The sequence below is a fragment of the Phoxinus phoxinus genome (genome assembly GCF_949152265.1).
Source record: "Phoxinus phoxinus genome assembly, chromosome: 7".
Classification (NCBI taxonomy): Eukaryota; Metazoa; Chordata; class Actinopteri; order Cypriniformes; family Leuciscidae; genus Phoxinus; species Phoxinus phoxinus.
The window spans coordinates 31,200,083-31,226,581 of record NC_136882.1 but is presented as its reverse complement, the minus strand read 5'-3'; the positions used below and the strand labels follow the sequence as shown (position 1 = coordinate 31,226,581).

Genomic DNA, 26,499 nt, shown 5'->3' with positions numbered 1-26,499 from the left:
TTTTGTTGTTGTTGTTGAACTATCCCTTTAAATCTGATGCAGTTGGAATGCTGAGGCTCTTGGTGTACTATAGTACCAAACATCTTATAAGATGTTTGATACGATCTCATCCTACATGACTATATTTTTGGACAGTGATTTGAATTGCCTGAAATAAGACGAAGTGAACTTTATCTACAAGGTCAAAGCCCCAATTTCTTCCTAAAAAGAGCCAGCTGGCATTAAATAGAAATCACTAGTGTGATTGAAGTTATAATCGATAGACAGATCTCCCCTCCAATTTTGTTGATTGTCATATTATTTTCCAAGCGACTGTGGTCTGCTGACAGGTCTGGAATTGATGGAATGGTTTTGTGGTGGTTACACTGTTCAGAAAGGACATTCAGAATACTGATGATGACACCTGCAAGACTAAGCCTATCACACGGCTCCACGCTCTGCACAGCCGAAATAGCAGGAACTGATTATTTGTGTCGGATGAGGAAAAGATGGCCGAGTTTAATCCCAGTCAGATGTGGTTACAGGTATAAGAGAGGATAAAGAGTGTGAATGCGGGTGAAGAGACAGAAGGACTGAATCACTTTCTCTGCGGTGGGTCTTCACAGGTCACACTCCTCACTCTTTACTCAGAGATTATTCACAGTCTTGTTTCACGAATCCTCCACAGATAAAGGGAACGCGCAGAAGGCTTTAGAGAAGTTCGAGAAGTTCACATCACTGCAAAATGACAAACACTTAATAAGTGACAAACACAATTTAAATCCGTCTCTTAGGGAATGAAGGACATCATTCAAAAGGTCAAAAGCGAGTTGGGAAGGAAGTAAATTTAATCAGAGCAGTTTATGGGGGAAGCAGTATGGGCGAAGAGATGGTAATCCAATAATGATGAAACAGGAGGATTTTTCATTCCTTTAAAGCTCTCATTTTGAAACATGATTACTAAACATTTCCTTTTAGTGCACAACGTGTGTGCAAGAATGATCTCTCCTTATTGAGGGTCTTCAGCAGGAGCCCGTTGAGGGATCTATTGGTGGATCTAGACCTACTTTTTATGGGAAAAAATGTGTTACAAAAATGCAATATGAAGTTTAAATGAATCTGAAGTTATAAGTATACATATTTATTGAACTCCTGCATTAAAATGTGCTATTAAAATTAATAACAAAATTAGATATGATGAACTGGGAATCGGTACGAATTTCACAATTCGATTTTGCAATTCAAAGAACAATACAGCAGTGCTGTGTGTTGCTCTAAGATGCACAACAGTTTCTGCTGTTGCTTTTTTTTTTTTGGAACTATTTTCCTTGGCGGAACAAAGCAATTTGCAATATTGTGTGTGAATTAGGGTCACCCATGTTTTGTATAAGCATTAGATATTGCACACTTTGTGAGCTCACTGTCACTATGAAAGCCCTTATAAACACAGTTAATGTAGAATCCCCAGACTGAACATTATCTTTGATAGGGGGTTGCCTATAGCTGATCAGCTCTTTCATAAAGTCGCCTGTTCTCTCTTCCGGGCTTTTAACGGTCACGTATGCAACAATCTCTGTTGCTCTATCAGCACGTCCGCTGCATTAATGGACTGTGTGAGCCATTGATTTCTAATTACACTGAAGTCCACTCTGGGGATAAATATTGTGTGCCGCGGCCATCTTGTGGCTTATTGTAATCAGAGTGAGTATTGATTGACTGTCCGGGCTGCAGAAGTAATCTGTTTTAAATACACTGGGACCAGAGTGAATGGGGCAAGCGGCCTGTGCTCTGACTGTGGAATGGTTTTGGGTTTAGTCCTTTGAGAGACGTGGATCCACTGATAGGAACTGCAGTGCACTGCTCACTCACACTGAGCGAGAGAAACGATGTGTAGCCTGTGTTTTTTAATACATGGGGATAGGATATTTATGTTATCATGCTTTTGGGTGAGAGAATCCGTCTCAATCCGTGTGTGTGTGTGTGTGTGTGTGTGTGTGCGTGCGTGCGTGTATGCGTGCGTGCGGCCTCTGCTTACAGCCAGGACTCAATGTCAATAAAAATAGTTGTGACAAACATTTGTAAATGTTTTGGGAAAAAAAGGTGCATTCTATAGGACGATCCTGGACTAAACCTTTGTTTGCATGGCTCCCATATGAACATTAATAAGACATCCAGACAATATGTTTTGAGTAGGCAGTGATTTTCTCCACAGACTGTAATGTATGGCTCTTGAGAACACTCCAACTCTCTCTCTCTGTTTTTGAGAGGCTTCAATGCTAAAATCTCTCTCTTTCCAGGGTCTCAGTGCTTAAACAGCTGCTTTTAAAAAAGTGTCTTCCTTTTTATTGTCTTGTAACCTTCCTATACTCACTGAAGGAATAAAAACAGCTAAAGAGAAGGAAAATGTTTGATACAGACACATCTATGTGATGTTTATGTATGAATAATATTTTTTTCTTCTCCACAGTTATTATAATTTTTTTCCTGCCTAAATGATTTGAAAATTTGATAAGATTATCAAATATGCTTTATGTTCAATTAAGACTCTTGAAAAGCCGTGCCAGTGTGACGTAATTGCTTTTTGGTGTGGTACAAGTAAAGCACTTTCGCTGTTTGCAGGTACAGCTGTGCAAAAGTCAAGATTATTTACCCCGAAATGTACGTTTCCCTCCTCTCTACCTCAGCTCTGCAAACTCAAAGATAATTGCATTTTGATAGACGATTAATGTTAATGTTGGCTCATTAATCTTTGAAAAGCTCTTAAGACCTTGTCTTTTGTGAGACGTATACTGCAGTGTGTGTAGAGGAAGGAGGAAGGCAACAGAATGGCTGCCAGTCGTGGTCATTTGATCTGATTGTCACTTTCTTTATAAATGTTATAATCAGTATACATTTTAAAATATTTTTCAAAGAAGTCTAATGCTAATCAATGTTGGGTTTATTTGATAAAAATACAGGAAAAAAATGATAATATTGTGAAATATTGTTACAATTTTTCTATTTTAATATACTTTCAAATGTAATTTATTCCTGTGGTGACAAAGCTGAATTTTCAGCATCATTACTCCAGTCTTCAGTGTCACATGATCCATCAGAAATCATGCTGATTTGTTGCTCAAGAAACATTTCTTATTACATTTCTTAAAACAGCTGGTATTCCTTAAAGGGGGGGTAAAATACTTAGTTTCAGTCAATCTCATGTTAATCTTGAGTACCTATAGAGTAATAGTGCGTCCTTCATATCTCCAAAAAGTCTTTAGTTTCATCATATTTATAAAATAAAAATACAGCTTTCCGATTCTAACCGGAAAAAGCCGAGGTCCTTGATTCTGGGCGTGGGCGGAGCTATAGAGTCAAGTGGGAGCGCCCGGGAAGGTTTGCTTATTATCGATCGTGGTGCGGTAGGCCATATTACTATATATATATATATATAGTATTTGGTTTGCAAATCCAGCGACGACCTCGGCCTTGTTAATAAAACATTCGTCACTGAAATGACCAGAACACAAAACCGCACTTGCCACACTCCTTTGCTGTCCCGGAAATACAAACTGCATCCACTGTTCCAGTAACACTGGGTTCTTTGGGAAGCTGAACAAGGTAAACTTTCCCTCACATCCCAAAACACACTTTTTTGGAGACATTCTTGACATCAACCATTCCTATTTAGCGCTGCTGCTGATGATTTCCGGTAGTAGCGCGTCGATGAGCGCGGTCTTTCTCTCCTCTGGTCGACGTGTGCGTGAACGCGCTTTTCCGAGAGCAATGCTCATATAAGGAGTTCCACTCTGGTCTACGTCATTAGATCTACGATAGAAAAAAACCAGCCGAAACGTGTTGCAATCCGGAAGTATGATTTTCAGCACAGAAATTCTCTGTTATTCGTTCAAAATAACTTTTCAAACTTTGGCCATTATTAGCATGAGAATCCATCTCTTTAACACTGTAAACAACTCTGAATACATGAAACACCATTGTACCCCCCCTTTAACATTTTTTTTGGAAACTGATACATTTTCAAGAACAGCAAAAAGACATTCATTTGAAATAGAAAATGTCACTGTCAGTTTTAATCAATTTAATGCATCCTTGCTGAATATAAGCATTCATTTTTATTTTATTTTTTAATCTTACTGAACGGTAGTGTATGTCTAGATGTGATTCAGTCTTGTAATAAATGTGGTGCTGTGGGTGAGTATGGAGAGGAGTTTTTTCTTTTCTTCAGCAGGAGTGTAATCCCCACACCATTACCTCAGATTACACTTGCTTGCTGGGGAAAGATTGCAAATGCATGGCATAAAGAGATTTGTTCCCTCCTCCTTCACAGTACTTCAGACATTTGTGTATTTTAAAGCATACCGATTAGCATTTCTCCTGTGGCCCATAATGAACACCATTGGACTGCACTGACCTCAACCCTGAGGGACACTAAGGGCTTATTGTTTAATGTATCATATCCTACCAATCCCATTCACAATATCCCCATCTGTGGCCTTCCTATGTTAGACCATCAGTTATTACTGTGGGAAACGTATCAGGTCAGCCAGTGTTGGTTGAAGTTTTGAATGCAAAGACTGTCCTGAATAAATTATGTATATTATAATGGATATGATAGAATAATATGGCGCCATATTGGTTTTATGTCTTACTGATTTAATCACAATGCATAATGCCTTGGAAACCTGCCTCTATAGGCAGCTCACTTGGTTTTAGTAAAGAACATTTGTTTCATAATAGAAAAGAACTGTCATAAAAGAGCTGTCTGAGCAACATATTATTCTTTTTTTTTGACTCTTGTTAGTAAAGCATCACCTCTTTCCCCGCTTAACCCAAATCCATTTGAATATGGTTGAAATAAACCCCTCTTTCCATTCCCAGACTGCTTTAGCCGGTCCACTTATGTATTCTCGGCTCATCTTAAATTGGTGGGATTTCTCTTTCAGAGCTGCTGCCATCATGTTAATAAGTACAGTGGGAAACACACTCTCAGATCTGACTGAGCTGCAAGTCATGGTCGACTGTTGACATGCTGCAAAGCAAGCCACATTCATTATATGTTTTGTGTGCCACTTTTTAGTTCCTAATTAGAATTGACCTCTCACTTAGGTTTATAACCATGTTATTAACTTCTGGGAAAATGAAAAGAATATCCAGCAGATTTGGCCATAAAGCACTCATTTTATGTGTTGTTTTGCACTTCAAATAAAAGCAGAAAATCAGTTGTTGTTGTTTTTTAATCCCCAGTCATGTAAATATAAAAAGTTTACTGAAGACTACAGTGGATACAAGCGTTCAGCAACAAGATCATAAGAAACGCCCGTGGAATCACAAATCTATATATGAGTCTCGTCGTCTTGCACTAGACCCTAGCATATTTTTAAAAAGTAGTACCGGTAAATATTAAGATAAAGTCAGTCTCATTATATGAGTGTGTTCAACTGGAATATAGAATTACTCTGTATACTGACTATTGTGTATTGTCCTCTAGTTTTATATTAGTAGCATTATTATTCATGTTTTGGTATTTTCAGTTTAGTTAACACTAAAAGACTATTAAATATTTTTCGTCAATTCAAAAAAAGCCAAAAAATATAAATATTAGATGAAAAAACTTAAAAGTTTAAGTAAAAGTAAAGTTTTAAAAGTAAAAATATAAAAATAAAGCTACAAAAAGCACATAACAAAAATACTTAAGCTAAAATGAATAATGAAAATATAAATAAATATATTAATAAATACTGCGGTATAATTATATATGAAGAATACTAAAATAACACTGATTTAGTTGAATACCCTTGAGCTACCACTGGTAAATTGTCATATATATGGGCAGTAGGTAAGGGGGGAAATAATTTTCCCATCAGACTGAATTTACATTAATGTATATGTAATATTAGACTATAATTTACTTAATCTGCTAACAAAGTACTGCAGTGCAAACAGACACATACACAATATTATTGACTTGCCTTGCAAGAAAAGTTCAGGGTTTTTGCTTTATTATGTGCAAAAGAGACAAAACTGTGAATGTGTTTCTTCAGAAAGAATACAAAATATTGATATTTCTCTTCAATTTCCTATAAAAATGAATGCGTAACCACAAGGATTTCTCCCCAGTATATGATGCACTGCCAACTTGCAGGTGATGTAATACACTTTCCTCCTATGAATATATTCTCACAGTTATTTGATATTAAAAGCGCTTGTATCCAGACTCGTTCTGTGATGACGGACGCTTTCTTCTCATCTCAGAGAGCACCTGTGATGACCTACACTGGACCTCTCAAATTATATTTCCCCACTTTTACAAGCTCCCTCTCACTATCTCGCTCTCTTAACGCATTTTGCCACACGCTGTCCTTACCTCTCTACCAATCACATTAAGATTTAAATTTCTTCCAGCCACCAGCTCAAGGGCACTTGAAAGCCCGTTGGAGGGAAAAGAGAGGCTGTTTTCTTGCGAAAGGCCTCCATGCTGCGGTTTGGACTTAAATCGATTACATGCATTGTTCGCTCCTCCAGAAAATTGATGTCTGGAGTTTTCATTGTTTTGCGATACACGGCCACGCCTGAGGAGAGACTCATCGCTTATCAATGTGAACAATCTCCAATAATAATTCTGTGACTTTTCTTATAGCGTAATCCCTCCACAAAGTGTCTTTGAAAAAAGTGATGGCAGAACAAACAAACTTTGATTTTACTGCTAATGCCTTTTCCCTAATGCCGCCTTCTTCATTTTAAGGATACAAACTCTTCATCATCATGAAACTAATGCAGAAGTACTTGCATTTTAATAGCTTATGAGAGATTATGATGGTATCATAAATCTAAATGTGCATTTTGCACGAATATCTTTTAGTCTTGCAGTAGACCTAATGTATTATTACCACTAGGTATTACCATATCACAAGTATTAAAGTACTAAATGTACTAAAACTAAAACTTAAAAAAAAATAGCTATATAGATTAACTAAAATGACCAAAGCACATAACAATTACTAAAATTTAAACTGAAATTTAAATAAAAATGAAAAATATATACAAATAAAAAATCATTCAAAATATTAATAAATGCTTTAATACTATATAAACAATAATAAAATAACCTTAAATGAGTTTGATGAAAACACTTGAGAAACAACCAGCAACTTGTCATATATTTGAGCAGTACTTTAAGGAGAAAAAAACAATTCCTGGCAGACACAATTGTCTGGCAGGAAAGTCTTGTTTTTTTCTTCCGTTATGTACGTAAGTGAATTTGATTAGCTTATGAGATGGTATCCTCACAATTGTGATAGTGTCAGTGCTGATAATGATTTTGATTGTCACACTGCAGTTAAATTATTGCCATATTAAATAAGTGTGTGTATGTGTGTTGATGCAGGGTATGATGTACTTGGAGGAGAGGAGACTTGTGCACAGGGATCTAGCGGCTCGGAACGTCCTAGTGAAGTCACCCAACCATATAAAGATCACTGACTTCGGCCTGGCTCGCCTTCTGGATGCAGATGAGAAGGAATACAACGCAGATGGTGGAAAAGTCAGTGTCACATGACCCCAACAAGACAAAGGGCATGCACTGACCCGTTTGCATGGCATCAGTTATGCTCTTTGTGTTGGAAGTCAAAAGATTTGCTGCACTCTTTGTCTATGGGTTTTAGAACACATCTCCTTATGACAGGTTAATTAACAATGTTTAATAAGGCCATACACCAACTACAAGACTGAAGATTATTGCTATGCACGCTTTCAAAGACTGTTGGTGTGCACTTTACATGACTACCCGTAGACTAGTCGGGAAACACATCTAATGAAAGGTCAATTCCAAACCATTTCAAGATGTATTATAGTGGCAGGGAATAGTCTTGGCATGTAACTAAGACATGTGTGCTTCTAATTTTCGGAGTGATCAAACTTACGGTTTTCACTGAGCGAGAACATGGGCAAAGGAATTCTACTTTACATTGAAGGAGAAAGCCAACACTCTAACAAATATTTATATATATATACATTTTTATTTATTTTTTGCCAGAAATTCATCGTAAAAAATAGACACAATGTTTTATTGCATATTTGTGCCTGTATTTTACATCTTAAAATCATATTTTTCATTAAGTGACAATGTTAATATAGCAAAATCAGCTTTTTACCTCAATAACCACCATACAAATACAGTTGGTAAAATATACAGGCACATGATGATTCCATAAAACATGGTCAGTACTCGTATATAGATATATAGATGCTGTACAGGGTCCTACACGCAAAGACAGACAACACACCACACTAACATAATATAATAAACAGTATTTTTTTTAAATGAATGTACATTACTAATAATGTACAAAAATGAGAAGAAACTAAGCTGTTTATATTAAATATAATAATATGTGATGCGTCAGGCAAGGACTTATTCGAATAGCCTTTTACTGTAAATTATATGTAAATACTTGGATTTTACTTGCAAAAAGCAGTTACATTACATATAATGTGACAGAATATAGGTTAAGGTGTTTACATGCTTGGTGAATTTGGGGTAATGGGCAAAACTCTAGCTGTGTCGATTTATTTATTCTTGAGCCGTTTATGACCTCACACGATAAAGGAAAATGGTTTAATGCGTTTAAGAAGCATGTTATGCACTTGATCTTATCTATCTGAATATCCCTCCTGTTACCGTACTGAAATAGAGCATCCTGGGATTCGTTTCTGCTCCGTCCAGCTTCAACCAGCTACCATTTTAAATCAGCCATGTTTGTTCTCCCACATAGGGGAAACTTTACACTTCTTGTAACTCTAAAGCTGTAGTGTGGTTTGATACCCAGCAGCCCTGCACACACATTCATCCCAACCTTAAAGCAAAAAGATGAAAAGAATCAGATATCACTGATTATTCCATTTCTGAAATATTAACTTACCAGACCTAATAAATAATGCATGATAGTGTGATAAGGTTTGGTTTTAGCGGTGTAAGCTTTGAAGAAACTTTGTCAAGTTGCGTAAATAAACAATAATTCAGTACTTGTGCTCACTTGAACTTTATTACATTTTCATCTACTGTATAATTGTGTTTTTTTTTATTCAACGCAAGCCGCTGAAATATTCCCTATTGTTTTGTCAGATGCCTATAAAGTGGATGGCCTTGGAGTGTATCCACTATAGGAAATTCACCCACCAGAGTGACGTATGGAGTTATGGTGAGATTAGCCTTAATTACAGTTACATGCCTCAGTAAAATGTAATTTATCTTATTTCAAGTATAATTTCAAGTTTTTTTATGCAGCCAAACTCTGTATGAATTGTGAACTCTGTACCAAACAGTCTTAGCACACGCTTACAAGCTTTTTTAATTGTTTATTGGATTTTTTTCCAGGAGTGACTATCTGGGAGCTGATGACATTTGGAGGAAAGCCGTACGATGGAATCCCTACCCGAGAGATCCCTGACCTGCTGGAGAAAGGAGAGAGGCTTCCTCAACCTCCTATCTGCACTATTGACGTCTACATGGTCATGGTCAAATGTAAGAGAGCTTAGCACAAATTTTCTTCCCAGATTTATTTTTTAATAGGGCTGTCAGCGTAACACATTAACGCATGTGATTAATTCAAAATCCTTAACGCATTAAAACTATTGAACGCAAATAAATGACTAAAGCACATGAAATTGCGTCATTAACGTAATTTACATCACGCAGTTGACTACGTACATTTCTCAGCTGGATAAAGCAAACCAGTGTCTCGCTAGTAAAGTTTTGATGGATTAGGAGTGCGATCAAGGTAAAGACGATTGCGTGACATACAGGAGTCATACAGTAAGCATTCGTGAGTCTGTTATTGATGCGCTAACAAAAAAAAAACATGTATATGTGCTCTCGACACACTGATCACACATTGTATTTATGCAAAGACACATTTCAGTACATTGTTTCCACACACATTCATGATAATGTTAAGATTTGTCAAGTGTATGTTGCTGTGTTTAGTAATTCTGAATGGATCCATTTACTGTTGAAGGCTTATGAAGTCAGGTCAAGGCAGTCGGTTTAGTTTCTTTTTTTTTGGCATCTCCATGCGGTCCTGTTCTGTATCGCAACTTGACTTGTCTAAAATGTAAACAAGTTTTTTGCTGTTGCGCTGTACACATACTATACACTATGAAGTCTGAAAAGTGTTTTCCTGTAATGATTTTTGATTGTTTATTATTTGTTTGTTTTTTATGGGTGCTTTGGTGTGCATAAATGTATGAATTATTTGGACTATTTGGTTATTTGGTGTCCTTTTGGAGTCTCCAAGTGTCCTTTTTTTAATCGTACAAAAGTGTGTGATTAATCACGATTAAAAAAACAATAATCTATTGGCAGCCCTAGTTTTATAACACATCATGATAGAAGTTATGTAGTGTTCAAGCAGGTCGGCTAAGGAAACCTTCTGAGTTTATACTGTAGATTAATGGTCGTTGAATCTTGTAATTGTACATAAGTAAACTGCTATATAATTATCAATAAGAGATTGTAGATTCATAATTTATTCATTTTTTTGAACATTAAAATTGTTTTTAAAACTAGAGGAAAAAAATTATTACAGTTATGTGGTAATCAACAGTGTGTGGTAGATACTGTACTCATTACCTTCTTTTAAATGTATTGCTCACTGCATTGTTTATCCATTGTGGTATGCTTTGCTGACTAATGTTGTGCTATGTGTGCCCCTCCAGGCTGGATGATAGATGCAGACAGCAGGCCAAGATTTAAGGAGCTTGCTGCAGAGTTTTGCCGAATGGCAAGAGACCCACAACGTTACCTAGTCATCCAGGTAAGAGCTTTACAGCTGGGCACAAATGACCATGGTTGTGATGAGAGTCAAGGATCTTAAGTTCAGTTCTGTTTATTTATAAAGCACACTTAAAAACAACAGACTGTTGACCACTGTGCTGTACAATAATAAAATGTATTAGAGAAAAAAAATATAAATAAAACATGTAAGTGTCATAAAAGTGTTATTTCTCGGCATAATGCATAAATATCTCAAGCCTGATTATCTCTGTGCCAGGGGGACGACCGCATGAAGCTGCCCAGCCCCAACGACAGTAAGTTCTTCCAAAGTCTGCTAGATGAGGAAGAACTGGAGGATCTGATGGATGCCGAGGAGTATTTGGTGCCACAAGCCTTCAGTATTCCTCCACTGGCATATACAACCAGATCACGCATGGACCCCAACAGAGTGAGTGTACTTGCAGTTATACACTCACACACAGTGTCTTTAGGTTCCGCAATTTAATAAACCATGCTCTGTCAAAGACCGTATATAGCATAGACGGCCACTTGTATTACAATGAATGGGGGAAATTGAAATGCTCAATTTAGGCGACTAGTAAAGGAAGTCCCGCCTTCTGAATAAATACCCACTCCACTCGGCAAAGTCAGGCTTCATCTCTACAACACCTGCCTTTTGTTTGCTGCTGCAAAATCTGAATTGGTTAGATTAAACCTGAAATGTATTAAATATACTGCATGAGTGTGTGTGTGAGCGTTTTTATACACATTAGTGTTCAAAGGTTTGGGGTCAGTAAGATTTTTTTTTTTTATGAAATTCATATTTTTATGAAATTGATCAAAAGTGACGGTAAAGATTTAAATGATTTCTGTATTATTCTATAGTCTTTTGAACTTCCTATTCAAATGTATCATGGTTTCCATGAAAATGTTAAAACATTGATGTACCAGGCATGTTCTGGAGCACCAAATCAGCATATTAAATTATTTCAGTAGGAAAACTGGAATAACGGCTGCTTAAAATGAATGAATAAAAATATATTAAAATAGAAAACTGTTATTTTAAACTGTAATATTCACAATTTCTCACAGTTTTCAGCAAATAAAGCATGAGAGCATTGATTTTAAAATCTTATTGACCCAAACTTTTGAATGATAGCACATTATAAGTTTAACAAGAAATGTTAAATGTGTTTCCCCATTTAGATAGATAGGTGCTGTACCTGTATAACAGACTTGAATGAATAGACTAGCCCCAAAGGTGACTTTGGGTTGGGATCTGTCAGGGTTTAGTGGCTAAATCAGATTGTATTTTGTCAGTGCAATTGTGTGAACTCTTTCAAAATCATTGGATTGTCGTCATTTTAACTCTTTAAAATTCACGGTGAGCCCTAGATTTTTGGGGTAAAAAGTTTGGAGAGAATCAATCAGCTTTGGTGGCACTCGTCAGAAAAACTGTATAGAAAATAGCATTTGAGTCATCGAATATTGAAATATATATTTAGTAGGCAAAGGACAAGAGGTCGTTGATGCATTGACATATACATCATGCATGCAACACCTTCAAATTTGGGCGTTTTGCACATATTTACATATTTTAGGATAGCTTTTACATTTTAATGCACTTTTAGTTCTCACTCATGAATCTCTATTTATTGCTTGTCTGAGGCTGAATTGAGTTTTCAGATGAGTCTACCATCTAACTGACGCTGACCTTGGGGTGGATGGATGCTCCCCTAGCCAATTAAGTGCCGCCCACACGAGTATCTCAGAAATCCCGGCACACCATTCATACACTGACAGATGCTATACTCTCCCAGAACAAACTTGTCTGCCATTGAAATAACAACAACAACAAAAGGAAGTCTAATTCATAGCATACATAATTCCCCCTGTTGATATTGAAATGCTGAGATTCTTATTTATTTGCAGGTGCTAATTTGTCTTAGAAAGCAGCAGTACTTTTGTGACATGCATTAAAGCTTTCCTGTGGAGTGGGGTAGAAAAATAAAGTGGCCCTCACATATGTGTGCCTATAATGGGCTCCATGCCTGGGCTTTCATTACAGAGGCATGCCAGTGTAAATAACTGGGTCCTCACTAAAGTGAAGATGATATTTGCCCATCGACAGGAAGACCAGAGCGGGTATTTGCTCTGTGTTAGTCATCCATGAGCATGTTATTAACTGTTGGTGTGTACAGCGGCAATGGGAAAGGACAGCCAATTGGGATGCAGCTCGAACAGCTCTTAACTGTAACTTAGAAAGACAAAATCTCAGGGTTCCATCATTCTTTACAAGGGACTTCCGACTTAGTGAGGGTGTGAGAGTGTGTGGGAGGGGGTGGGTGTGATGAAATGTTTCCTCTTTTCTCCTGGACCGTGTTCGCTAACCATGTGTGCCATTTTGCATTCTAACTTGCGTTTTGTTTTTGTCTAACTGGGAGAGAAAAGAGAGTGAGCGGTATGAATATCAATGAGGGACATCAATCCTTCAGAGCCTCTTTGGAACATTACAGAAATCTTTCGCCTGCAGTTTGCCGTATAAACCGAGCTTTGGGAAAACAAAACTCTGCCAAATAACCCAAACAGCGGATTGCAATATTAACTCAAATTCATCTCTACTCAAAATGTTGTGAAGTTTGAGCATAATGGAAAAGGCATTTGTGTGTATGTGTGTTTCAGCTCTGCCTTGGTCACGGAGTTGTAAATGTTTAATGGGAAACTAAGAAAAAATGCTTTTTTTCAGGTTTTGCATAAACATTAACAACTACTTTATTCAACTTAAAAAAAAATAAAAAATTAGTTGGTAAAAAAAAAACCTATGCAAGTATGGCTGTGTGGTATGATCGAATGTACCATGTGATGCCAGATATGTGTATTTTAAATTGAAGTAAATATTGAAAAATATGTTATTATTCATTATTAATTTATGTATTAAGTAATTATATGTTGTTTATATTTTAAAATATTTTGATGAATCATTTATTGAATAATTATTCAATAAATTGAATAATTTATTTACAAGATTTTTCAGTAATATGCTTTACCACATATTTATTGAAATATAAACTTTCGGTTAATTCCCAGAAGAAAGTAACTACTGATGCATACAGTTACTGTGAAGATCACGAAAAGATTACTCATTTCGTGATCTGGCGTTTTAATGAGAGATTAAACAAGTGTTTAACAAGATTAAACACCCCTTGAACAAGTATAGTTTTTACTTGACTCTCTATTTCCTCTTCTTCATACTAATACTCAGGCCAGCAGAACCCTTCATTCACAGCAATGAGCTCCAGACTGCTCAAATAGCATCGTGGGTGTGTGCTGGGGAAGACAGGATGGGAAAGGTTTTGTGCTTAGTGGGGAGGTGGAGGAAAAGAAAATAAGGAAACAGACATTGAATTCAGGACACACAGAGTTTCTCTGAGCAGACAGAACACCTGCAAACTTACTGCAGAGAGATCGCAGCATTAATAGAAAAGTACTCCCACATAACTAGGTATTACCATGGTTTTGTAATGGTATATATCACACTATAAATAAATACTGCTGATAACCATATAAATACCATAATGAATGAATATGGCATATTATTCCGTATCATGGTATATATTAAAGTAACATGGTATTCCCATAAGATACCAAAAAAAAACTTAGTGAATTTATGCAACAGTTTTGCCAACACAAGTTCAGAGCGAGACTGAAAAACAAAGACAAGCAGACGGAGAGAATCTGAGGATTAGGAATAAGAAAAAAAACAAATAGTTTAGTTGTGTTGTGATTTATAATTGCATCAGGAGAGCTGTGTTACTACACTCACGTCTGTTCATTCACTGTTGCCAAGTTTCCATTAAATCTCAAACTGTATTAATATTTGGAGACTCGTTAGTATAAAATATTTGCCTCTTGAAATGTTTAATTGTAAAGCAAACTGAAATAGATCACTGCAGAGATACTAAAAGGCTTGTTTGTGTTTCTGCAGAACCAGTTCGCATACCAGGACGGCAGCTTCGGCATGGAGGAGATGATGGCAACTATCCCACGGGTCGTGGCTGTGTCCGCGGTCAGCCCGGGATGTTCCGCTCAGAAGCAATCTATGTCCCAGCAGGGGGCCTCAGGGTCCTCTGAGGCATTTGAAGACAGCCGCTGTAATGGCACTCTCAGGAAGAAGGCTTCACCCAGGGCGAGCACCGGGGAGGACAGCAGTGGCCAGCGGTACAGTGCAGATCCAACTGTGATACTGTGTGAGCGTGGAGCCAGAGCGGAGACCAACCAGGATGGATACATGGGCGCTATGCAGGACAAAAAGCCCTCAGGTACTGGAGGAATAAACTGGAGCGAGCAGGAGTGGTAGAGGAGATTGATCTAAAAGAGCTCACACAGAGATGTTACGCTTTATCCAAATTATTTATCCAGTGTCATTGGTAACGTTGGGTTGTCTTTGTTCAATGATTCACACTGTTCATTCTTTTGCCCAGTGGTTAGTGATTAATCCTGTGTAGATTTCACTTTGTAAATTGAAAACCCTTGGTTACAGTTCTTGCATATTTACAAGGGTAAAAATATTGCCTCAACAAATACAGCACAAAACCTGGTTTAATAACTGTTTGTTCATCTGGGTAAATTTCACCATATCCACTCTGGACTTTTTAAAGGGATAGATACCAAAAATTAAAACAATGATTTATTTATTTTCATTTACACACTCATGTCATTCCAAATCTGTATCACAAACTTTCGTCTGTGGAACACAAAAGAATATATTTTAAAGAATGTTAGAAACTGCATTGTATGGACAAAAACAAATACAATTCTTAAAATATGATATTTAGTGTTTCACAGAATAAAGTTATACTAATGACGTAAATGACAGAATTAAAAATATATATATGCTAACCTTTAAAGAGTTAGTTCATCACAAAATTAAAATGATCCCATAATTTACTCTCAATCCATCCTAATTGCACTAAGGTCTAATCCTGGGTTAATCTAAGCCCTGTCTGTGAAACCAGGCCTGGGACTTGAGACAGTATTCAATTGAGTCTGTGAAGAAAACCTGCTTAAGTCAATGGTAGTCGATGTAATCCTTAGAGCGCTAGCTGGCACAATGTTCTCAATCTGGCCACCTTCTCTCTCCTCACTGCTCTTTTCTTTTCTCTCCCAGATTATCTCAACCCTGTGGAGGAGAATCCCTTTGTCACCCTTCGCAGAAACGGAGAGGTCCACACTCTTGAGCGAGGTTACCACAGCACCTCCAACGGCCAGCCCAAGGTGGAGGATGAGTACGTCAATGACCCTCTGTACCTCAACACCTTCCATAACTCTGGGGAAAAGAGTCACGACATTTTGAGGAAGAACGGGGTCCCTGTGGCACACACAGCAGTGGCAGCAGCAGTAGTAGCAGCAAATACAGTAACTTCCAACAGCCAAAATCTTTCCCAAACCATGCAACCGGCAGCACCCAGTGCCCACATCTCAACACAGCCACTGTACCAAGGCAAACAAAGCATTTCCACCCTCTCAGGCCACACCCTCCATTCTGCCCATCCCGGACACACCCTCCACCCAACACACACCCTCCATCCCGCTCACTCCGGGACCATCAAAGCCGACATGAAGCCCAAAAAGACATTTGACAATCCTGAGTACTGGCAGCACAGTCTTCCCCCGAAGGCCTCTCTCCACAACCCTGAGTATCTGCAGGACTGCAGCACACGCTTCTTCTATCGGCAAAACGGTCGGATCCGACCCGCCGTGGCCGAGAACCAGGAGTACCTGTCAGAGTATGCGCTAAAACCGGGCACCGTGTTGCCGCCGCCTCCCTACCGCCAGAGGAACACTGTTGTGTAGCGACAACGACCGAGACAAAGAAGGAAAGTTGGAGTTAAAGAGAGAGTCATAGTGTGTTCTCACCCTGGCTCTCACACCAGCATCCTGATCTCTCCGCTCTTCTCTGAACTGGATTTAACACCCAACCTCCAACAACCTGGAACTGATCCACTTGGGTGAGCTTCTCCTCCAGAGGCACTGGTCGCATATGACCACATCAATCTGCTTGTCTATCCTTACTCCAATCACCATTAAGACCATTCCCCCTACCTGACCCCAACTATCGGAAAGTGATACTGTTCCCAACATAAGGTAGATGTTAAGCTCGTCTCACTGGAAGCAAGTACTGATTATGACATGCAACGTGGGTCGATCCATTAGCAGAGAGGAGTCATTCTTTTGTGCAATTACAGAAATGTTTATCGTTTATCTCATTTTGGGATTTTGATTTGAAGCTACAATATGATATGTTGTAATTTATGACTTTGGTTAGCATAGTCAATACATGATTATATAAGACAGATGTGTTGTACTGGAAATATCGTCATGGGCGCTGAGACAAGAGGGCCCAAAAAGTTCCTTGATGTTGCCTAATAACTGAAACTCATAAAAATGTAAGCGACAGGCTTGGTTGTATGCTATATACAAAAACATTATAGAGTCATCATTAGAGTGTGTTGTCAACCAGGACCACGACCTTCTCAGATGGCACATCTTCAAAAGACAACACGTTATGTGATGTTCTGTTCAAAATATCTCCATAATTCATCTGGTTTTATGCACATCATATTACTCAAACAAGGCACTTTTTATTACTTATGTTGAGCCGCTCTCTCCTCCTTTTGAGTCGCAAGACTGGAACGATTCACAACTGGAAACAGTCCAGCATTGGACGTCTGTAAAACTACATGTGTAAAGGCAATGTGATGAAGAGAAGCACTGTGCTGAGGACAGTATCAGCCCGCATATGAACGAGACCGCAACAAAATCAATAACTTCATAAAAGCAGATCTGCAACAGTCTACTGTAATAACATTTTTATTGTTGATCTAGCCAGCATTGATCTGTACGCTCACGGAGTTGTCACCTTAAGGTAGCCTTCCTTATTTTGTCATTTAATGTGTGGAATAAAAAACCCGGAATAAGTCTACCTTGAACTTTAGAAGCTAAAATCAACACTAGCGACCAATTGCGTCCACATATACGGATCTACTGCGTCGAATGGATATTTACACAGCTCCAGAGGACCAGGTTTGCACGGAAGACTCGACGGATCACACGACGCCTGGCTCCTGTCCTGAAATATGGCCGGAAAACTGTTACAACTCTATAAACCTTATCCACGTGCGAGTGGATATCCTCACTTGCTATCAAGATGGCAGCTTTTTGTAGCTGGGTACATTAAAACTGCAACAATGAGGGACATTTTGAAATCGAGAAGGTATGCGAGTTCCATCATCATCTTACAGTAATATGAGGAACAAATGAGAACATACAAATGGAATATTTGCCCTGAGGTCAGAGATGAGACTGCCTCAAATCTGTCATCTCCATTTGAACTGTCTCCCATAATGACTTTTCTATAAGAAGCGTCTCATGGAGCCACACGGATACAAGTCAAGGAAGAAAACGCAGCTTATTTGAGCATGTTGGAAAACAACTGCTACATCTTCAATACCAACCACATCATCCTGGTTTCTAAGGCCAGATTCATGTATAGTTTTGAGCACTGCCAGACACTCTGCTTTTCTGCTAAGAGGTATAATAATGATGTTGTGTTGCTGGTTTGGAGATGTGAAATGGTTTTATAGCACTTAACAGCCTGGCACAGCCGCATGAGTTTGTTTTAAACACCAACGGCACTGATTGAATACTCATTTATTATAATCATAGCTCACATGACGATAGCAAACACCAACGCCCACATGCATTTGTTTTGCTCTGTCATTTGTTCCCCCCCTTTTTGTATGTTTTTTTGTGCTTATGAATATGAAGGTTTACGGTTACATGGAGCACTTTAATTAATGAACATAACAAAGATAGAGCGGAGTTCCTTTCATTGTGGATATTGCTGTTCCCATGTGATAACAGATTAGACAAATGACATTTTTGGCTCTCGACTGGAAACGAAATCAGGGAATGTTAGTGACGCGTGGTAATTTTGCCAAACACAGATGTTTACTAATTGAAGTATTTATCTCAAGCTTTTAACCTTACAAATAAAACGAATAGAGCATAATTTAAGATGGGTTGCAGTAAAAGAACGCTAAGATTACCTATAATAATAATAATATAAGACGCTTTTACAGAATGAAACTGATACTTGAAACTGCTTCATTTTAGCTCCTATAGAATTTGAAAACTATTTTAAAAGTTATGAAGTACGTAGAGTGTGTAGAACTAAGGCCAAAATATATTTGTATTAATTTGTTTTTTATTTGTGACAAACACAATGCGTAGTTATGTAAAGGCTTTTGGTTCTGATGTGGTTATGAAAAGTCCAAAGTACTACAACCTCCATGAAAACACTCTTGCTTATTGTGCAAAGAGGGTTGAAGCTTTCAGTAACAACATGGGGGATGGACAGCTCTTCTCTCAACCCGATAAAAGACAAGGACCTCATGCACACGCTACTGATAACGTCACCGCAGGTCAGGGCATCTAAATCTACATATGTAGCAACTGCTGTGAAAACAGGGTGGGGAACGATCTACTAAATCCATCACGTGAGGAACAACTAGACCAAAACGGAGGGAGAAGGATCCCTGAATTGTGATGTTAGAGATTGCTTGCAAAGGCGTTCAGTCCGAGACTGTTAGAGGATGGGACTCATTCTCTTTGGAAATATTTCCACTTTCTGGGAGATGAAGTTTCGTTGGAGCACAAACATTTTGTCTTGCTGCACATTGTTTATTAGTGACACACTTTTAGCAGAATCTAGAAGAATATGAGACAAACATCTTGAACTTGTGTAAATATACCTGCAGGGACTTGGAGATAATAATGTGAAGAGTGGTGAGATATTGGTGAATGCTTATATTCCCCCTTTTTTTAAACATTGCATAAAAAAAAAAAAATCTGATGGGTGAGTTCACTAAGAATGAAACCACTGATAGCGTTGTTTATTTGCACATGCGCCTGATTCACTAAAATAATTATGCAGATCAATTAACGGTACAAATGCGCACACAGAATCTGTGCTGGATGCAGTTTGTAAATCCTGATCTTGGTTGTGAAGAATGCTGTAGACTTGAATCTCCAGTACTGAGATCCGGGCTCTTGAATCAACTCTTTAAAATGCTTTTACTACAACTCGCATCATGTGACTGGTTGTAATGTTCTTCTCCATCATTCAATCAACATTTGATGAATTCTGTACGCAAACATCTGCTTAAAATGTAAAATGGTTTACCGCCTGATTTCTGTCAAGAGTGATAGCCAATTGCGATGAGTTGATAACCTAATTTACATAAGGCGTGTATACAGTGCGCTGAAAACAATGACTTCATTTAAATAAAGCGCAGAACTATTTGATCACTTTCCGCGTATGGTTGAACGATTGTAGGTGATTGGTTAGAAAATACAGGGTTCTTTTGACTTGTGTAAAACTGTTTAGTGAATTCACCCATAAATATTTTTTTTCTTTTCCTTCCTCATTTTTGTTAAACACATTTGTCAACTAGTTGATTTAGGCACATAAAATCCCCATCATATTTTAAAATGGGCCCTATAATCCAAAAAGGGATTTATATTGACCCGGCCATGATATATTTTACAGTATTGAGAGGCAATAAGCTTTACTAAAAACAATGTTAGGGTACTTATAATATGTTTGGGCATTTAATGTTAATAATATCTAATTAATTTGCAGTGTTTTTGAGTCTACCTTTGCTGACCTGATCATGGATATTTGCATATCAAATCTGCAGTGTCAGATGGAAACAAGCACATGTTGTTCTTTTGGGTCCTTCTCATTAGTTGTGCCCCCTTTTTTTTGTTGTATTTTTTTTTTATCATTTCTTTTCTCTGCTCACTGAAACTTATTTTGCATGTGTCAAGGTAGTCGGAAAGTATCGGTAGACTAAGCACAGTTTAAAAAGTCATTTTATATCACAAAGGACAAATAAAGGGAAGAAAAACATCTTCCTGCAACATTGACATTTGGAATGGTTGTTCCTCATGATTTTACTACTGTACGTCAATGAGAAAATGTGAATAGTATTTTTATAGACAGTTGAATTGGCCAGATGTATTTGTAAATAGCTGAGAAAACTTGCGCTCTTTTCGACTGACCTTTTTTCCCCCATTATGTTTTGTTCACTTATATTGAGTGTGAGATTATTATTCTGATTTGATGGCTGTATATATCTGTAATTTGAACAGCACATATTTGATTTTGTAGATCTTGCAGGTTATTTTAGTACTTCGGTGTGTTTTTTCGTGACCGTATGTAGCCCGGCTTGGTGCTTTTTTGTGTTCTTTAACCCATGCTCAAGAGGTAGATGTTTTCTTTCAGTCCGGTATAGCCCTCCCCCTTCAACCCACAATTTTCTCTTTTTGTACAGAACGCAGCGTGGGGAATCTGCGGCTGCGTGACGATACCATTTGAATCTCCCAGGAATCTCTCTCAACTCCAGTTAGGCTTTCCCTGACTTTAGTCCGGGTCATATCGGTAGTGTTAAATTGCACAGTCTCCCATCTCGTTTCCCATCTGCACCGCTAACCACACGATGAGCTCAGGCTTAGCGAGCGAGCGAGCGAAAAATGGCGGCGAAAGCCACAGTCCCTGAGCTCAACCTTCTCAAATGCATCCGCCATGGTGTTTCTCCAAGAGATTCATAAGTCAGAGTGTATTATTCATGCTGTCAAGAGGACTAATTGCCTGGAGTGTTCATTTGGCCACATTGTTATTGAGTGACGGCTCGTCAAAACTAAAGTCAAGTCTTGTCATTTTTGATCCAGGCATACAGTGAGAGTTGAGAAGTCCATCTTCAGCTCTGGTCACAGTAACTTTCTCCACCACAGCTTTCCCATTCCCCAAAGCTAGAGCATTTAAATACTGTTTCACAGTTTTGTTACCTGAATCTATATTTTTAATTTAATATAAATAAATAAATACAACACCTGATATGTGAGTCTCTCTCTGTGTGTCTGTGTGTTTTTTTTTCCAAAAGTGAATGCATATCACATTCTTAAAACATGGCATTAACCCTTAAACAGGCAAAAGTGGAAAACCATCAGCAAAAATACCGTACTTTATTTATTTTTAATCATCTGAACAAGTAAAAACATATCCAAAAGAATTGTTTTAATATTTCATATAGTTTGGATTTTATAAGTTGTATCTCCCAGGATGTGTTGCCCTATAGGGTATAAAAAGCCAAAGTCATCAATATTTCTGATTTATTTGATGCAAAAAAATGCATATGCAAAATATATCCTGCATGTACGACATGTCAAAGTGCCTAAGTAATGTATATGCCTAAAATTGAGGCATATACATTACTTGTATTTTTACACTGCAGAACTGTCTCGTCTTCGACCTCAGGGGTGGGCATCTCTAGCCTTAGAGGTCCACTGTCCTGCAGGGCTTAGCTCCATCCCTAATCATATAATGTCATTTATGATACAACATCATTTTCAAAGTAATCCTGAAGACTTTGGTTAGATTTTTCAGGTGTGCTTGATCAGGTTCATCAAATGTCTTAAGGATAGTAGCCCTCCATGAGCAGGGTTGAACACCCCTGGTCTACTATAAAATGAGCCGTGTGAAACCCTGCAAAAATATATCTAGTTAAAAATGCAAATATATAGTTAACTAAGCATAATGCTGAAGAAAAGTAAGCTTAATCCTAATTTCTACAAAGTCAGAATGTCCCACTCCATGGGTGGACATGTTGGCTTTAGGTCAAACTGACAAAACGAGCACATACATTTTGAACAAAGTCATGTGACCCACATACAGTACACCAAGCATACTCAGTTTGAAACCAGAATTTTTGGTGAAAAATTCTTTCTCATGCCTCCTACAAGAGATTAAAGAGTATGTATCCTGTGGTGCACGTTGCCTGTTTAAGGGTTAAGATTGCTCAGAGAGTTTTACTTTTTGAATGTCAAAATCTGACATTTTTTCACAGCATTTTGAATGTCTTGATGAATAGCGAGAGTCTGTCAAGTCTGCAGTCATCTCAAGCAGTGGTTCAGACTCTTAAAATCAGATAGACCACTTCTGAACACTTTCAGATTTCAAAATTTGAAAAGCATTATAAAAAACAAAAACCTAAGATATAGCCCCAAATGTCACAGTGAACCACTAGAAGACATTATAAGAACGCATATTCAACACTTGGTTTCATCAGAAGGCTTGTTTAACTCGAGCCCTATTCCGACGGTAATTGTTTTATATGGGTATGTGAAGTAGTTTCAGCATTTATATAAGTGCTAGTCAGTGATTTTATTGCATCCAAATTAGAAATGTTTGTTTTTCTCTCAGAAGCCAAATTACCTGGCAGTCGTCGGGACAGGACAGTTAACTCAACATCAATGAAACTTTTGAGGATATTTGAGGATATTTCCAAGAGCACAAAGAAGGTTTTTGAATCAAAATTGTATGTTTCTTTGTATTCTTATAGGGAGGGAAAAGTTCGTCAAAAAAATTGCTGCGAAAATTGGTTCGGTTTTCTAGTTTTGTTTACACCTGACCCTCACGTATAAATGGACACAAACAGATTGAGTATTCTCGACTATGTCTGTAACGTAGTATAGATAATATTAGTGTGCGGAATAAAATTACAATACCACTTTCCCGTTCCTGTTTGAATTACCTGGCATTTGTATTCCTGAGTTTTAGCATAGAGGAGCCATGCAAATGTTCTTTTACAGACGTCACCATGAGAAACCATTACCGTCTGAGTAGTGCTTTAGACGGCAATCTGATGAAAGTTCTTGCACTTATACCTGAATTGCATTGCAACCACCTTAAAACTTAATATCTCTGATAATCACAACAGAGGATGATAAAGCATGATTATTTGTGTTGTGTGCTTGTGCATGACAGATTCTGCTCTTTTCCCCGCAGTGACATTTTATGGTATTGTCACTGGAAATCCAATATTGTAAGAGGGTGTGATCAGTATTGTCTTTCTTTTTTTCCCTCTCATAGCGAGTCAAATCACTTTTCTCAAGCACATAATTGAGTGTGATAGACGCAATCCATCATTCCCCAGCCCTCCCCCCTTTACCTGTGACATTCTGTATGGATTTTCCCATGAAGAGAAATGATAAGCGTCTCTGGATCTAAATATGACCTGATCTCTTCAGCTGAGATTCACTGCCGCTGTTTTTGTACCTGTTTTTCTTACAACGTCTGGCCTAAAATAATTCATATGATTGGGTAATATGCTCTAAATTAGGGTCAAGTTAGGTGCTTTTATATTACTCATGTGAACACAGCCTGAAAATGCCAGGAAATTAACTAGAGCAACTGCTCGCCTACAGAATTAGTTAATCCAAAAATAAAAGTAATCTCATTATTTATTTGCCAACTATTTCAAACCTGCTGTATGGTGTAATTATTATTATTTATTTATTTGAATTTCTTAAGAATCCTCATGCAAATAAAAACATTCAGGTTTGGAGTGACATGAGTGTGAGTAAATTATGATGGCATTTTTTGGTGAACTATTCCTTTAAATCTGTGGCTGGCTTTGACTTTCTGCAACTATCGTCGACCTCGACCCTTCAGACGGGAAGCAATCCGCGGGTAAAATCTGGACAAAAGTCCCATAGTGTATTAGAGTCTTCACAACTCTACAGTTATACAACACGCATACGCACAGATTTGAACTTAGAGTGTGCGTATGCAAAAAAATCCACGGCAACGTTCAAATTTATAAAAACGGTCTTTGACGTGGAAAGGTGCTTAGCAAAGTATGCGAGTTCTGAAACCATTCAGCTGCACATAATTTCAAGATCATTTGAGATTAATGATTTTCATATCTGGAAGAGAGGCATACACACATATATTGTGTGTGTGTATTCTTTCTCTGAATCACGTGCGCACATTTGAGAAATTCGTTTCTACAGAACATTTTTTAAATGAGGCCTCTCTTCCCTATAATGTTACAAGTCTTTAAATATAGTCTATAGTAAAAAGGAATCACCTTCAGAGTCACATTTACCCTGATAATGTACTGACACTGTCTGCATTAATGAACCCACTAAACCGGGGGAAAAGCAATGGTGTTCTCTTTCACAACAGAGCAATGGCATTCTATTTTCATATTGTGGAGCCGAGCATCTTCGTTTTCCATAAATGCAGAGATAAATGTTGTGCTTTGTCATGTGGCAAGAAAAGTGTACGGTGCTAAAGGCGATAGACGGCATTTTCCAGACTACGCAGCTTGGTGTTACTGAAAGCCCTGTCGGTACATCAGCACGCACTGCGTTTGTGATTGAGTGGGCCCGGTATAGACCACTAAGCAGAGGAAGAGTTCCCCTGAGAGCTTTCATTATAGGACGCATATTACATTCCCTGCAGTGGAGAGATGAGGCGCAAAAGCCACCAAGCAAGAGTCTTTCATTTTCCCTCAATGTGCCTATCGATATGCATCTGCCTACAGGTAACCTATGGGCCAATCTCCAGAGCAATCTCATTGACTGAATCCCATTACAAAATATAATTTTTGAATCTAACAGAATGATTGCCACCAAGCACTAGCATCTCATGTTGGATATTTTCCCGGCTGCTGCGGTTTTGAGCAATACTGTAGTCTTCTAATCTATAAAAATGGAACTAAACCTCAATTATTGCACCATATGTATATTAACTTCTTGGATCTACAGATGTTAGTGATGTGAACAAGTTTTCTGCTGAACACTGTATGGAACTGGCCAAACCGATTCAGTAAATAGGCTGGAATGTTTTTGCACCACCTGAGCAATTTCTCAAATTTCGCATTCAAGCAAAATGCTTTCAGAGATATAGAGAACTAGATTCTCACTGCTGGCCTTTTGTAGAATGTAGAAATAATTGAGTAATTTTGCGTTTATTTTCATGTGCTCTCTGCAAATCGAGTAACCGGCTGCATTCCACATCTTGCAGTTCTCAGTGTTGGGTTGTGGTGGATGCAGCAGATTACTGGGATCTGACATATAAGCTGTACAGCGCTTTATTGAATCTGACCCTCAGTTTTCATCTTCTGTAAACGATATCGTCAGTATCAGGGTAACACACTTTCCTGTTTTCTGGTAGTAATAGGTGTTCATGGTTTGGCTACAGTATCACGGCCCTTTAAGCTCCTGCTGTTGCGTTCTGTTACTACATCATTAGCAGCAACAGGCATTTTTCTCTATTGACAGCCATTTAAAAGTATATGTGTGTATTATGAAAAAAAAATGCAAGCAATATATAAATCACAAAGATTTCATTATATTGTAGAATATATTTTATCAGTGCACTTAAAATCATGAAAAGCTTTCTGTTGCCTTTTTCCATCAGAGCTCACAGTCATCATTAGGGAAGGGTTGTTTTCTTACGGTCCCATCAGCCAATCAGCTTTGCCATGACGTTATTCTCCTGCATTCATCACATAGCTTCTCCTGGAACTACTTGGTAAACCATGACACATGAATATAGTCAGATGTACTTTGTTTATGGAAAAGTTTATTGAAAAAAAAAAGAGTTTATTGGAAAACCATTTTTTGCAATGGAATTTGCAATTTGGTGCAGTTGCTGATATTTATATGGCCATAATTGTGATAGCCTGTGACTGTAAATCAATGAGATCTTTATAACAGTATAGCAGACTACATAAAATGCATATAAATATCAGTTATCATTTTCCCAATATGTTTTAGTAAGATGATATTTAAATGCTTATGATCAAAGCTCTGCAGACCTGAAAGAGGACATTTTT

At 37.9% G+C, this 26,499-nt stretch overlaps 1 protein-coding gene across 2 annotated transcripts in view; it reads left to right on the top strand.

Moving 5' to 3' along the window:
• The window catches only part of erbb4b (erb-b2 receptor tyrosine kinase 4b), a 301,643-nt gene extending 279,943 nt beyond the window's left edge, over nt 1-21,700 (top strand). For both annotated transcript variants that reach the window (XM_079619307.1, XM_079619306.1), the window contains 7 exons: nt 7,364-7,519; nt 9,101-9,176; nt 9,353-9,499; nt 10,693-10,790; nt 11,028-11,198; nt 14,736-15,069; nt 15,918-21,700. In XM_079619307.1, coding sequence (XP_079475433.1) covers nt 7,364-7,519; nt 9,101-9,176; nt 9,353-9,499; nt 10,693-10,790; nt 11,028-11,198; nt 14,736-15,069; nt 15,918-16,603 — 1,668 coding nt within the window. In that variant the 3' untranslated portion in view covers nt 16,604-21,700. The remainder of the gene's footprint in view (nt 1-7,363; nt 7,520-9,100; nt 9,177-9,352; nt 9,500-10,692; nt 10,791-11,027; nt 11,199-14,735; nt 15,070-15,917) is intronic.
• Nucleotides 21,701-26,499: the final 4,799 nt, after the last annotated feature.